At 44.3% G+C, this 12715-nt stretch overlaps 1 protein-coding gene across 6 annotated transcripts in view; it reads left to right on the plus strand.

The window, feature by feature from the left end:
* The window catches only part of SYNJ2 (synaptojanin 2), a 70926-nt gene that overhangs the window by 52168 nt on the left and 6043 nt on the right, over positions 1 to 12715 (plus strand). For all 6 annotated transcript variants that reach the window (XM_068677188.1, XM_068677186.1, XM_068677189.1 and 3 more), the window contains 8 exons: positions 176 to 332; positions 2377 to 2494; positions 4314 to 4532; positions 5670 to 5748; positions 7799 to 7967; positions 8321 to 8473; positions 11039 to 11173; positions 12277 to 12389. In XM_068677188.1, coding sequence (XP_068533289.1) covers positions 176 to 332; positions 2377 to 2494; positions 4314 to 4532; positions 5670 to 5748; positions 7799 to 7967; positions 8321 to 8473; positions 11039 to 11173; positions 12277 to 12389 — 1143 coding nt within the window. The remainder of the gene's footprint in view (positions 1 to 175; positions 333 to 2376; positions 2495 to 4313; positions 4533 to 5669; positions 5749 to 7798; positions 7968 to 8320; positions 8474 to 11038; positions 11174 to 12276; positions 12390 to 12715) is intronic.

Genomic DNA, 12715 nt, shown 5'->3' on the forward strand with positions numbered 1-12715 from the left:
TTCTAATTCCATGAGAGAAAGAAAAAGACACATTTTCAGACATTCGTTTATAGTACATGAATGTAGCCATTTGTTTAAAAGTCAGGATGTTGTTTGTTCACAAGGAAATTGATAGATTACAATGTCACCTACCTCATCTGTGACTTAATCAAAGAGATGTTATTTCTCTTCATAGATTTTTAAAGACTTCCATGAAGGGACTATCAATTTTGGACCAACATATAAATACGACGTTGGCTCAGAGGCTTACGATACAAGTGATAAGTGCAGAACCCCAGCCTGGACTGACCGAGTTCTTTGGTGGAGAAAGAAACTGCCTTTTGAAAAAACAGGTGCGTAGGGTCTTTTCTCCTTCCTTATTTGAAAATTGTTTCAATTTTCATCCAGAAGCCATGTAAGGAAGAGGGAGTTTGTGAACTCTGGGCTTTGAGAGCCGTCTTCAGATGTGTCTCCTAGGCCTAGTCAAATTGCTGTGGCCTTACTAAAGCAGCTGTTATTTCAGCTTCACTGGAGTAACTTGCAGAGATAGAGAGCCCTTTATTCTTGAGTGTGTGAACAAAGACTTCACGATACAGGCTGAAAAGGTGCTAGGAGCTAGCTGAGGAACTGAAAACAACCAGGCTGTGGCAATCTAGAATTACTGTGTTGCTTTTCAACAGAATTATTACTCCACATAAAGTTCCCATGCTATAAAGGCTAGATTCATAGTTTGTCTTGTCCTCAATAGTTGTGTAAGCACTTTTCTGTAACTTCTTGTGCCTTGGTAACTCCTAGGAACATTTCTGCTAGTTTCTGAAGTGGGGGGAGATTTCATTAATCGGTGCTTATAAAGTACTTGGAGATCATATGTGGCCAGCACATCAGATGTGCCATATGCAATTTTCATTTCTTATTCAGAAGATACAATAGCAAAGTGAGAAAGTATTTCTTTGTGTGTCCAGGGACAGTTTTCATAACTGCTCTCTCAGTCTATAGGTACATCTGTGTCCAAGTATTCATAAAGTCTGCACAACTTCATATTAAAAATGTTATCACTGGAGAAGTAATTTGGTTTGTGCCTGCAGATGTGATTTTTTTTCACATGTCAGGGAGCTACTGCCTGTAACCCAAGTCATACCATGAGCACTTCTAATTAAGCATAAAAACTACAAAGCAATATGGAGAATACATGTTGATATTATGTAGAGTTATTCACACTTATTTAATAAAAAAAAAAAAAGTAAAACAAGGAGCTTAAACCGTTTACAGAGGTGTAAGGAGGCATAATGAAGTTAAAACAATAAGTGAGCATCCCTCTTGTGCAGGCTGTTCTTATTTTAGGAGAAAGAAAACCCTTCAGCATTTTCAAAGCTTGTTCTTTATTTTGCATGGCAAGACCAGCCCCTGGGAGGACTTCAGTTAATGGAATGCACACAGAGTGTGGGACCCATCCAGCTGCTCTGCAAGAGCCCACACCATGGAGTGGGGGCAGATTCCTTGCTTTGGAGCTTGTAAGCCTCCTGCAGGCAGCTCACGTGGGGATATGACTGTTCAACTGCCTGCCCAGCCCTGCTAGGGTTTTCTAATCAGTTTGTCACCAGAGTTTTCCTTTCTGCTGGTGGCAAAGCTCTTCTGCCTCTCAGCTCCAATTCTTTTCCCTTGCTTTTTTTTTTCTTTTTCTTTTTAGCTGTAGGCTAGAGGACTGTTTGCTTTCTAAAAGGAAAGTGCAGCCCCAATGTGAGTGATTAGGGAGAAATGCCATATTCCACGTTAACTCATTTTCAACTCCTCAGGCAAGAAATACAGTTATCCATTAGCCCAAACAGTGACCTAAAACCTTTTATTGTCATTGACAGCAGTGTAATACCTCACTGCAGCATAATGTCTGGAGCACTTGCTGTCACCTTAGTGCATTGCAAAGAAAGTATTTTTAGTTTGGATTTGCATGAGGTTGCTTTTTCCTTTTTTCTTCACTGCTTGTGTACTGTTCAGGTATGCAGCATGTTTCACAAATACCGTGTCTGTTTCCATGCTCAGTAAGAGGCCAGGAGGAAAAATACTGATATGACCCCAATTGTGCAGGTAATTGACTGAGGGGCGTTCAGATTACCATTTTGCAAGTGTCTTAATCTAGTGATCACCTGTCTATTTTATACTCCTTGTCCTTTCTGTATTTTGTTTTCTATTTCCTAACTTATAAATCTTTTGGGATACAAGCTCTTCTTTGAATGGCATACGCTGGAACAACTAGGGTAAAAAAAACAAAAACAAAAACACAACAACAAAAAATATACCTCCCACTGCTAGGGTATACAAAGTGCTTCCTAATAAAATACCTCTTCACTGTTAGTAAAAACAGCTTTAAGTGTGTTTGAAATTCTGTTTTGTGCTGCACAGCTGGAGAGATCAATCTTCTAGACAGTGATCTGAGTGCAGATACCAAAGTCAGGCACACGTGGACCCCTGGAGCCTTGATGTACTATGGGAGAGCGGAGCTACAAGCCTCTGACCACAGGTAAAGCCCTAAGCAAATAATCAGAAGTGCCCCAAGGCTGGAGTGTGTCCTACCCAATAGTACCTTCAGAGTGAGGGATGGAGTCTGATTCTAACATGCTTATTATCTGTTCACTGTCCTGTTTGCTTGGACTTCTCTTTTGGTGTTTTTTTTTTTTTTTTTTACCATGGTGGAAAGTATCTGTGGTTCTGTATTTATTTCTGCTCTAATCTCAGCAAGGGTTGGTTAAGTTGCAGCAACAGAGTAGTAGTGTTAAGCTTCTGGTCTTCCCTTAGAAATGGAGGTTGCAGAAGGAGGTGAAAACAAAGACCAGTGCCTCTGGCTGGTCTGTATCTCATTAGCTTCTCTTTAGGGATATGAATGACCTTTCTTTGGTAAACTTGTTACTGCTTCACTTCTGTGAAACAAATTCTCAAATAAATACACCTTGCAAGTGCCCTAGCGTTCAGAATAATCTTTGTCATGGCCCTTCTAGCCCTCTGGAAGTCCTGCGATATTGTTCCTCCCAGCAGTGCTCGGTGACCCACCGTAACCAGCTCTGTGCTCCTCATGGCACTCCTGCATGCGAGGGCTGTTCTGTATTCCTCCAGCAGTGAAAGAACACGCCTCTCGCAATCAATTTCTCGGTGTCAAGGCTTTGACATTGCTGTGTTCGGCAAAGCACGGTGGAACTGCTGCTCTCATTATATAGGACCCTGAGGATGCAATCTGTGAAACACGGCTCTTGTACATTGGTTTTCTATCTCAGCAAACTTGACCGCAAAAAGTGCTTTTTAATTACAGTCAGCAGGTTTGTTTTCCCAAGGTTTGTGCTGGAAGAAAAAGGCTCAGCTACATCTTTGTGACATATGGAAATGCACTGTGATTCACTGTGTTTGTAGAAATAGCTAACTTTCCTATATACCTTTTTTTTTTTTTTTTTTTTAATAATGAATGGTGTAAAGCTGAGCCAGAGGAGGTTCAGACCAGATATAAGGGAAAATTTCTTTACAGTGAGGGTTGTCAAACACTGGAACAGGCTTCCTACCGAGGTGGTGGTTGCCCTATTCCTGGCAGTACTCAAGAGGCATTTGGATGATGCCCTCAATAATCTGCTTTAACTTCTGGTAAGCCCTGAAGTGATCAGGCAGTTGAAAGTCCCTTCCAACTGAACTCTACTGTACTCTACTCTACTCCCATATTATACACACAAAGAATTTTGTCCTTAGATTTTGGAAGACAGACATCTTTATGTGGCCATGTCTAGCAGAAAATAATGCATTGCCTTCCTGTTCTGCGGGTGCTTTGGGAAACATCTGTTTAAGAATGAGCAAAATATCCTGATATTTTTTGTCTAGGAGTTACACAGAAGTGCTACAGACAATTGTTACTTGAATTTGTCTGTAGTGTGTCCTTACTGTTACACTCAGCTTGTGCAGGACTGGTGAATATAATTAATTGTACTCGAGGCATGGTTTTTTGCTGCACGAAAAATGAAACAGTCCATCAGACTCCATACTTCTGGGCTGTATTGCCAGCTGCAGTGCTTTCTTGCTGTCAGACCTTAAGTAATTTGTTCTGCCTCTCTTTCTGTGTAGAAGATAAACAATAATCGCTTCCTTCTAAGGTATACCAGGCTTAATTAGATATTTGTAATGAACTTTGACATTGTGGAGTTAAAAATGAGCACAGATACATAGAGTTAAACTATATAATGCTTGTCCTTCACACAACCAAATTTTTGCATGTCCTACAGTTTAACATTGTCTTTAACGTTATTTAAGCATCTCCTATTGGGTGATGTTAATTTTAAATAAACATTTTCCTTTGTTTCATATAGGCCTGTGCTAGCTATTGTAGAAGTGGAAGTTCAGGAGGTTAATCAAGCTGCTCGTGAGAGTGTTTTCCAGGAAGTGTCATCTTTCCAGGGACCGCTGGATGCCACAGTAGTGGTAAATCTGCTGTCACCAACGCCGGAAGAGAAAAACGATTTTCCTGAGGATTTGCGTACAGAGCTCATGCAAATGTTTGAGGATTATGGCACTATTGTTCTGGTCAGGTAAATGTGGGATCTGAGATGGCATATCATCGTCGTTCAAAAACACAGACCAGCAATTCCCTTTTTGGCCCAACAGAATTAATTTTGCATTAGAAAGTAGTATGTGGAATTCCTTTACTGTGTGTTGAATTATTCATTAGAAATTAAACACACGTGTTTTGAGTATCTTTTACCTCTCATCAGCCCATTAAAGAAAAAGTCTACCAGCACTCCTGTCTGAATGGAAGAGAACTTCATTCAGCATAGCACTGCAAAGCAGAGGCTTTGATGTGAGTCATCACCTTTAGACTCAGGCCTCATTTACGGGCACTGCTTCTGCTGGCCTTGCTTCACTTCCCCTGAAGAGGTCTGCTGCCTTCCAGCACTCTTTCACGCTCACTAGGATTTCCTGGCTGGCTCTCATTTCTTCTGGGGGTTGTTTTGCCTGTTTTGGGTTGTTTTTGAAGAGTATGGAGGATGCCTCATCCTGCAGAACACCGCAGAGCAGTTTAGTTTTGTTCTGGTTGATTCAGTACAGGGCTCCAGCATAGTTATGGGACTTCTATTTTTGAGATACACAGGCAAAGCTGGACAAGATCTGAAAGGTAACCTGGAAAACAAGACCCACTTATTGATAGAGAAAAATGATGACCATTGGGTATTATGAAGTACTAAATGTAAGTCGAGGGTCCAAAAGCAGCCTCACAGGAACAGCAGCACCACTTGCTTGTGAAGGAATGGAGCAAGAAAAGCAGATTCTTTGGGTTCTGTTTTTGTTTTAAATTGCTTGACAGCTTGATGGGATACTAATCCTTGGGGACACTGCATGCTCTCTGAAGTGAGAGAGATGCAGAGCCAAGGAAGGTAGTACAGAGGGAGTATGGTTAGCAGCCTAGATATTCTATCAATATCTGCTGAGGTGTTAGCACTGCTGCTTCAGGGACAACCTGGTAAAGGGCGTGATGCTGGGGTCACACAGGAGAGGATGGGGGAAGAGGAAGAGCTCAGCTGGAATTCATAGGTCACTTGCTCTTCCTTAAAAAATTGTGAGTAAAACACAGTGAAAACCAAAGAAATCACTGTACTGTGGTTGCATTTAAGGCTTTCACTTGTGAAGTGAAATGTGCTGTTTACTCTCCTCTGCCTTTTTTTTACTAGGATCAGTGGAGGTCAAATGCTGGTGACGTTTGAGGACAGCCAGTCAGCGCTTCGTGTTATGGATATAGATGGTGTCAAGGTAAGACCACCTCAAATCGTAATTTCCTACAAGATTTCTCAGAAGTGGTTACCTAGAATGAGATAGTTTCTAGCTAAATCGAGTGACGTTATTTTAAAGAAGCATAGTGCTTACAAAGTCCTTAGCTTTCACAGCTGCTGAGGCTTTTAATGAAATATTTATTTCAGGAGGGCAGGAAATGACTTTTCTTGGAGCTCGCAAGCAGTGCTTAGGAACTGGGCTGTGATAACACTGCAGAATACATGGACTTGGTCGCTGTTTTGGCACTTGAAGCAGTTCTCTAGAGGTTATGTGACTCGATACTGTTGCCAAAGCATCCTCACGATTATTGTTTAGAGATTTTTGTTTCTCTTAAGTGTCCGAAATAAACTTCTCCCAAGCTGGAACGAGGTGATTCATTGCCCTCCACGGTAAACTCAGCACTAGCTGTAAGCGTTTACCTTGTCGGCCCCTGCTCTTCCTTCCCACACACAGACACTACAATTCATCAGCCCCCTCATTCATGCTGCCTGTGTGTGGGGCTGCACTGTAAACTTAACACTGAAGTAATGGATTTAACCCTTTGTTCTTCTTTCATATTTGGAGTTTCATCTTTGAATTGGGCCCATTTAATCAGTTAATCTATAGCACAGAATCAAACACAGTTGTACATGTACAACATGTCAAGAGACTCAGAACCTGAGACAGGAACTTTCCAAATGAATGTGGCTGCCAAAGCTGCTGTTTTAGATACACCTTACCCCAAAACGTCATGAAGCAACACATATCACAGAATCACAGAATCACAGAATTTCTAGGTTGGAAGAGACCTCAAGATCATCGAGTCCAACCTCTGACCTAACACTAACAGTCCCCACTAAACCATATCCCTAAGCTCTACATCTAAACGTCTTTTGAAGACTTCCAGGGATGGTGACTCCACCACCTCCCTGGGCAGCCCGTTCCAGTGCCTAACAACCCTTTCAGTAAAGAAATTCTTCCTAACATCTAACCTAAAACTCCCCTGGCGTAACTTTAGCCCATTCCCCCTCGTCCTGTCACCAGGCACATGGGAGAACAGGCCAACCCCCACCTCGCTACAGCCTCCTTTAATGTACTTATACAGAGCAATAAGGTCACCCCTGAGCCTCCTCTTCTCCAGGCTGAACAAGCCCAGCTCCTTCAGCCGCTCCTCATAGGACTTGCTCTCCAGGCCCCTCACCAGCTTCGTCGCCCTTCTTTGGACCCGCTCAAGCACCTCGATGTCCTTCTTGTAGCGAGGGGCCCAAAACTGAACACAGTACTCGAGGTGCGGCCTCACCAGAGCCGAGTACAGGAGGACGATCACCTCCCTAGCCCTGCTGGTCACACTGTTTCTGATACAAGCCAGGATGCCGTTGGCCTTCTTGGCCACCTGAGCACACTGCTGGCTCATATTCAGCCGACTGTCCACCATCACTCCCAGGTCCTTCTCTGCCTGGCAGCTCTCCAACCATTCCTCTCCCAGCCTGTAGTTCTGCTTGGGGTTATTGCGCCCCAGGTGCAGGACCCGGCACTTGGCCTTGTTGAACTTCATACAGTTGACCTCAGCCCATCGGTGCAGCCTATCCAGATCGAAGCAGCTACAATCTTAATCTGTTCAATAATATACTTTACATATACACAAACCATCGTATCTGGGATTTCTGAGGAGAGTCTCTCTCCTTACAGATTGGAGCAGGCAGCAAGTTTCTGTGTGTTTCAAAGCTACCGACTCAGAAATGGAAGCCTCCCACACCATTATTACTATCACAGTATCATTTTGATGATAGCTGATGTTTCACCTATTTCTCAAGTAATTCCCTAATGCAGCAGCACGGCTTTTGAGCTTTGAAGCTAATTTTCTTTCAAGAATATTGTTATTACAGTCTGAAAACTTGGTTATAGGGGTAGGAAGTGTGCTTCCTTTTCGTTTATCTTCTGAGATGGAGCTTTAGTTATATCAGTTTCTGTCAGCAGTTGCTTATTTTGTTCAGGTGTACTTATTTTGTGAAATTGCTTGGAAAAGGGGAAACAATTTTGTCTGTTTTAGGTCAGAGGCAGAACAGTGAAGATCCGACCCAAGACCAAAGACTGGCTAAAGGGACTTCAGGAGGAAATTGCTCGAAAACGGGAAAGCATTGTCCCCATGTCCCCCACTGCAAACTCCTGTCTTCTGGAAGAAAATTTTGACTTCTCAAGTTTGGACTATGACTCAGAAGGTGAGAAGCAGGTTCCTAAGCTGAGCTGTGAGAAATTGCTTTGGTGACTTTGATTGCACAGAGCAGGTACAGCAGAAGTGCAATCAGGATCTTCATTTGCAATAAAACCACACTTCTTAAAAAGAAGATTGTAATGAAAGCCATGCTTAGGATTGTCCTAACAATTTAGTGTTATAAACTATGTTAGCAAATCCTACGTGTGGTACAGTTGTCTGCGTAGAAACAAAATGTAGTGAAGTGCAGGTTACGAAAAAAGCTTGCCCAACCTGTATATTAAATTAATTTGTTGATAATAGGGAGAGATGGAGAATGTATTTGCTCATTGAATCTGTGGATTTTATGTTTTAATTCAGGTGATATAGTGGAGGATGAAGACGATTATTTAGATGATGCTTTGTGTCAACAGTTGGAAGCAGACTCAGCAGAAGATTTGCCTGATGGCTCTGGACACTTTGCATCCGCAGCTTTTTCAAGCAAATCTGGACAAAATCCACAGCTGTACAAAGGTAAATTATGTACATTCCTTAAAGTAAGACCTGAATGCTTTTTGTTTGTTCTCCTCTTGTCTGTATTCCCCTGTTCATTTATATTTTGACTGTAAGTCCTTCAAAGATAATGATCATCTTTTTGATACATGTCTGTACGGTGCTCAACCCCTATCAAGTGTGTGACTGTAACTGAGGCCCTCAGGCAACAAGAACAATACAAATAAAAAAGCTTAGATTCTTCTCTTCAGCCCAGGGCAAAGTAGTAATGTTTACAAATGCTGGTTTCCTTTTAGAGTCATGAGAAAGTAAGTCTTTTTATCCATTTGGTGCTGTAATACAGCACCAGGGCTGTACAAAATACAAAATCATCTGTACTTTATTTTCTTATTGGTGAGGGACAAAGCAAAATCAAGTGAAAGGATTGCTGTTGATTTGGTGATGGGCTTTGCTCTGCCCTTTAAGCAATAGATGTGGCAGTGCAGTCTGGAGTAAGCTGGACTCTCCAGGATGTTTTGTTCAAACTGACTTCAAAAGAAGCCTAAAATTACTCCTTTGCTTCTGTTTTTATTTCTGAAGAAGTCAAGGTTCACGCTGCAGGCATATTCATTCTTCTGGTGCTTTGCAAATGTGTTGCCCTTTTTATCTGGTCACCTGGCTTGTTTGCATATTACTACGAAATTACATGGCAAAGGGAAGTTAATGCTCTGAAGAGAACACTGATACAAACTGCAGCAGGAACTAGCCACAGCAGCAGTTTCATTACGCTGGGGTGCGATCAGGACATGCTCTACCGGCCAAGCACAGACAAGATGGATCACACATTAAACCCTTCCCCAGTGATTCAGGAGCTGTCCTTCTGCACTCTCACAGAAGCGAGCTTTACAGCATTAACCTGCAAACTTTCATACCTTCAAAGGGTGAGTCAGAAGCAGAGTTCACAAAGATTAAATAAAACTGCTCAGTTGACACCGACAGATGTCCCAAGCCGTCCCGGTGATGTACAGCTCTCCTGCCCACCTTCAGTCACGTGCTGCGTGCAACGGGAACAGACCCAGAAACATAGCCCCGAGCCAAGGAGTGATCTGTTGTTATTAAACACAGCGCAAACAATCACTTTGTGTTACGGGATGAGTTGCCCTCCAAGCACCTCTGGCCTGCTCTGTGATGATTCATTACGCCACAGAGCACTGCAGTGATTCTTTTCACCCACGCTAACTCTTCTCCACCAAAGATATCAAAAAGTAAATAGAGGCTGTAAAGTATGGTTTGAAGGAGGTCAAGGTGGGGGTCACGATCTCCCACAAGTCAAAATATGATACACTCAGTCCATCTTGGAAGTCTCTGCAGTTTCAGGTGCCTCCATAAAGCTTCCAGTTCTACTCCAGTGTCTCGTAATCAAAGGTATGGTGATTGTAGAGCTGGTCTTAGATGCAGATGGAAACCGAGGACAGGAGCACAGTGGTGTGTGTGTGTGTTTCAGAGGTCAGAGAATGGCCTCACAAAACTGATGTTCCCGGGAGCCACTGCCAAAAAGCAGCAGTCTTTTAAGGGGGGGGGGATCGAATGGCGATGGCTTTTTTGTCTTCTGCTCAGTGTTACTGCCAGAATTTCAAGCTGTGCCTTTGGGTGTCTGCATGACTCCCTGGATCCTACTGGGGAGGCCGTATCTGCTGCTTAGAAGTCCAGAAAATGCAGAGGGAAGAGGGGGGCAGGCTGGGCAGATCACAGGCTGCGTCTCTGCGCCTGCCAGCCGGTGCTGAGTGGGAGCAGGAAGCTGTGAGGCAGCTCAGCACTCCCCGCAGAGCATGGCTTTTTGAAAAACAGGAATTTTTGTACAAATGCCTAAAGCGTGAGGGACTGCTGCTTCTCAGCTCCTTCCCCATCCTCTCCAAATCACAGGGACAAAACGAAACCCAGTGGATTTATGGATTTATGGCCCTAGGGACCATATCTGCATGGCTGGACAGGGGAGGGAGGTGAGAGAACCCTCAGTGCAGCCGACTGGGAGAACAAGCAATCCCTGCTCCTCTCCTCCAGCTGTCAGAGGGGCTTAGGTGGGATGAAAAGGCAGTAGTCTGATCAGTGAAGGTGCAGTCGAGGGCTGTCATGTTGAGGCAGGTGTTCCTGTTATGAAACAGTGCTGGGAAGCAGAGATGTGATGAGTGAGCGATTCTGACAGGCTTTTCTCTGGCATGAAAACAGTTCTGAGCGAGGAAAGCTGCCTGATCTTCAGAGGGAACCTCAGTGTTCAGGAAGGAGGAGCAGGGAACTGAGCATGAGGAGCCTTCTCGTGGCTGCATGTCACAGTTTGACTGGTACCAGTTGCTGAAATCTGCCTCTGAAAAGCTGCCAGTGTAACGAGGTGACCAGTAACCCTGAAATCGAACGCGGGCAGTCGTTTTGTCAGTGGCAATGCTGATAAATGTTGGAAAAGGAGAAAGAGAAACAAACGTTTGACAAAAGGGTAGGTGGTTCTTGAAATGGGAGACATTTGGGGGAGCAAAACAGTACAAAAGGAGCCTCCCAGGTTTGGTGCCTTTCCTCTGTCAAGTATCTGATAGACCTGTTCTGTAATTTCCCCAGACGACACAGCCCTGGCTGACCTGAAGCAGGAGCTGGAGCGAGGCGGGGAGCGCCACCACCGCTCTCCCAGCAGGTCCCTCTCCGTTCCCAACCGGCCTCGGCCGCTCCAGCCGCCGCAGAGACCACCTCCTCCTGGTGAGTGCCACTTTCTTAACAGGGTGATTTTCCCAACTGAACAGGTTTTTGCCTGCCATTGCGGGGTGACAAAGCAAGTAAAGTTGTTCTGAAAAGTCAGGCTGTCCATACGCTCCCTTCCCCGTCTGTTTCAGTCCGACTACGGCTTCAGCTAGCACTGGGGGAAAGCCTGTCCTCAGGACAACAGATGCTTCACAAAGAAAGGCCCTTGTGCTAAATTTAGTGAGGATGGAGTGCCCTTTCTAACTCATCACTCAGCCAGCTGACCAGCCACTTTGCCACAATAAAAATAGTACCATTATTTATCCCTGCTGGCTTCAAAAGTTATGTTTTTTTATAGTTCTTTTGTTTCTGACTTACTTGTAATCTTCTTTCTAAAAGCTTTGACAAAATTCTTGTTCTGCACAAGCATCTGTCCTTTTCTGCTCAGCAAGCGATTCCTGCTTGTTGTTGTGTTCAGTGAGGCACGAGGAGAGTGGTGCCGTTTACCCAAGCTCTGCTCACCTGAGGGGCCATCAGTGCTCTACGGCTCCTGTTTTTATGGATGCATCTGGATGAGTGATGGTTGCTAGATCAGCATAATCATGCTGGCCTTCTGCATGACACAAGCTATGCACTGCCTTTTTTTTTTTTTTTCATCCACAAAGCCTCTCTTCTTTACATATTTTCCAGTCTTAATTTAAAAGTTCTGTCAGACTCGCTGGTATCAGTACTTCTGTGCCTGGAAGGCAGCGTTAATGCCCAGCTGAGGTACCCAAATTGTTAAACGAAAGCAAAGCTAACGAGGAAATTGCCTCCTGAGACAGTTCAAGATTTCATCGCTTTATTTTTTCACCTGAGACTAAACCAGTAGCAGTTGCAGCCCATGACTCCTCCTAGATCAAAGTGTTTTGCTCTTGGCACCAAGCCAGAGGGACTCAAGCTCCTTGGTGTCCCTCAGGAAGGTCTTGCCTAAATGTGCCCGTTGCCTGGAGGAGCAGGAGGCTGACAGCATCTCCTTCATTTCCCAAAAACCCCTTCAAAGAGCATGGGGTTTGCGCCATAGCAGGTACAATGTTGTACCAGCTGCTGAATCTAACAGGCCGTTTTTGTTCCTCTTTCAGCTGGATCATCAGGCAAAAAGTCCTCCTCGGATGGCTCCCTCTCCTCAGGAACCCACGGCACCTGCTCCATCTTGGCAACAGCAAAGCTGCTGCCTGGAGCCCCACAGCAGCCGGTGAGCCCTGCCCCTCTGCGGCCACGTGGCACCATCCCCACCTCCCCATCCACACAGGCACCGAGCATCACCCACACGATGTGCCTGTCATCATACAGGGAAGGAAATGGATTGCTTGCCTGAGCTAGAAAGGCCAAGAGGAATGTGTTGTGCTGTCAGACCAGACTGCAGGACCTGCTGCACCCCAGAAAAAAATGTATTAAGCTGACAAGGATTAGAAAGGCCAAAACGGGGGAGAGAAAACAGTGCACAACCAGGGCACTCTTGGTTTATCTTAGCATCTGTCAGAAAGCAACACCTAACTTGAATTTTGAGCACCGTGATAA

Source organism: Anas acuta, chromosome 3 (assembly GCF_963932015.1).
Source record: "Anas acuta chromosome 3, bAnaAcu1.1, whole genome shotgun sequence".
Classification (NCBI taxonomy): domain Eukaryota; kingdom Metazoa; phylum Chordata; class Aves; order Anseriformes; family Anatidae; genus Anas; species Anas acuta.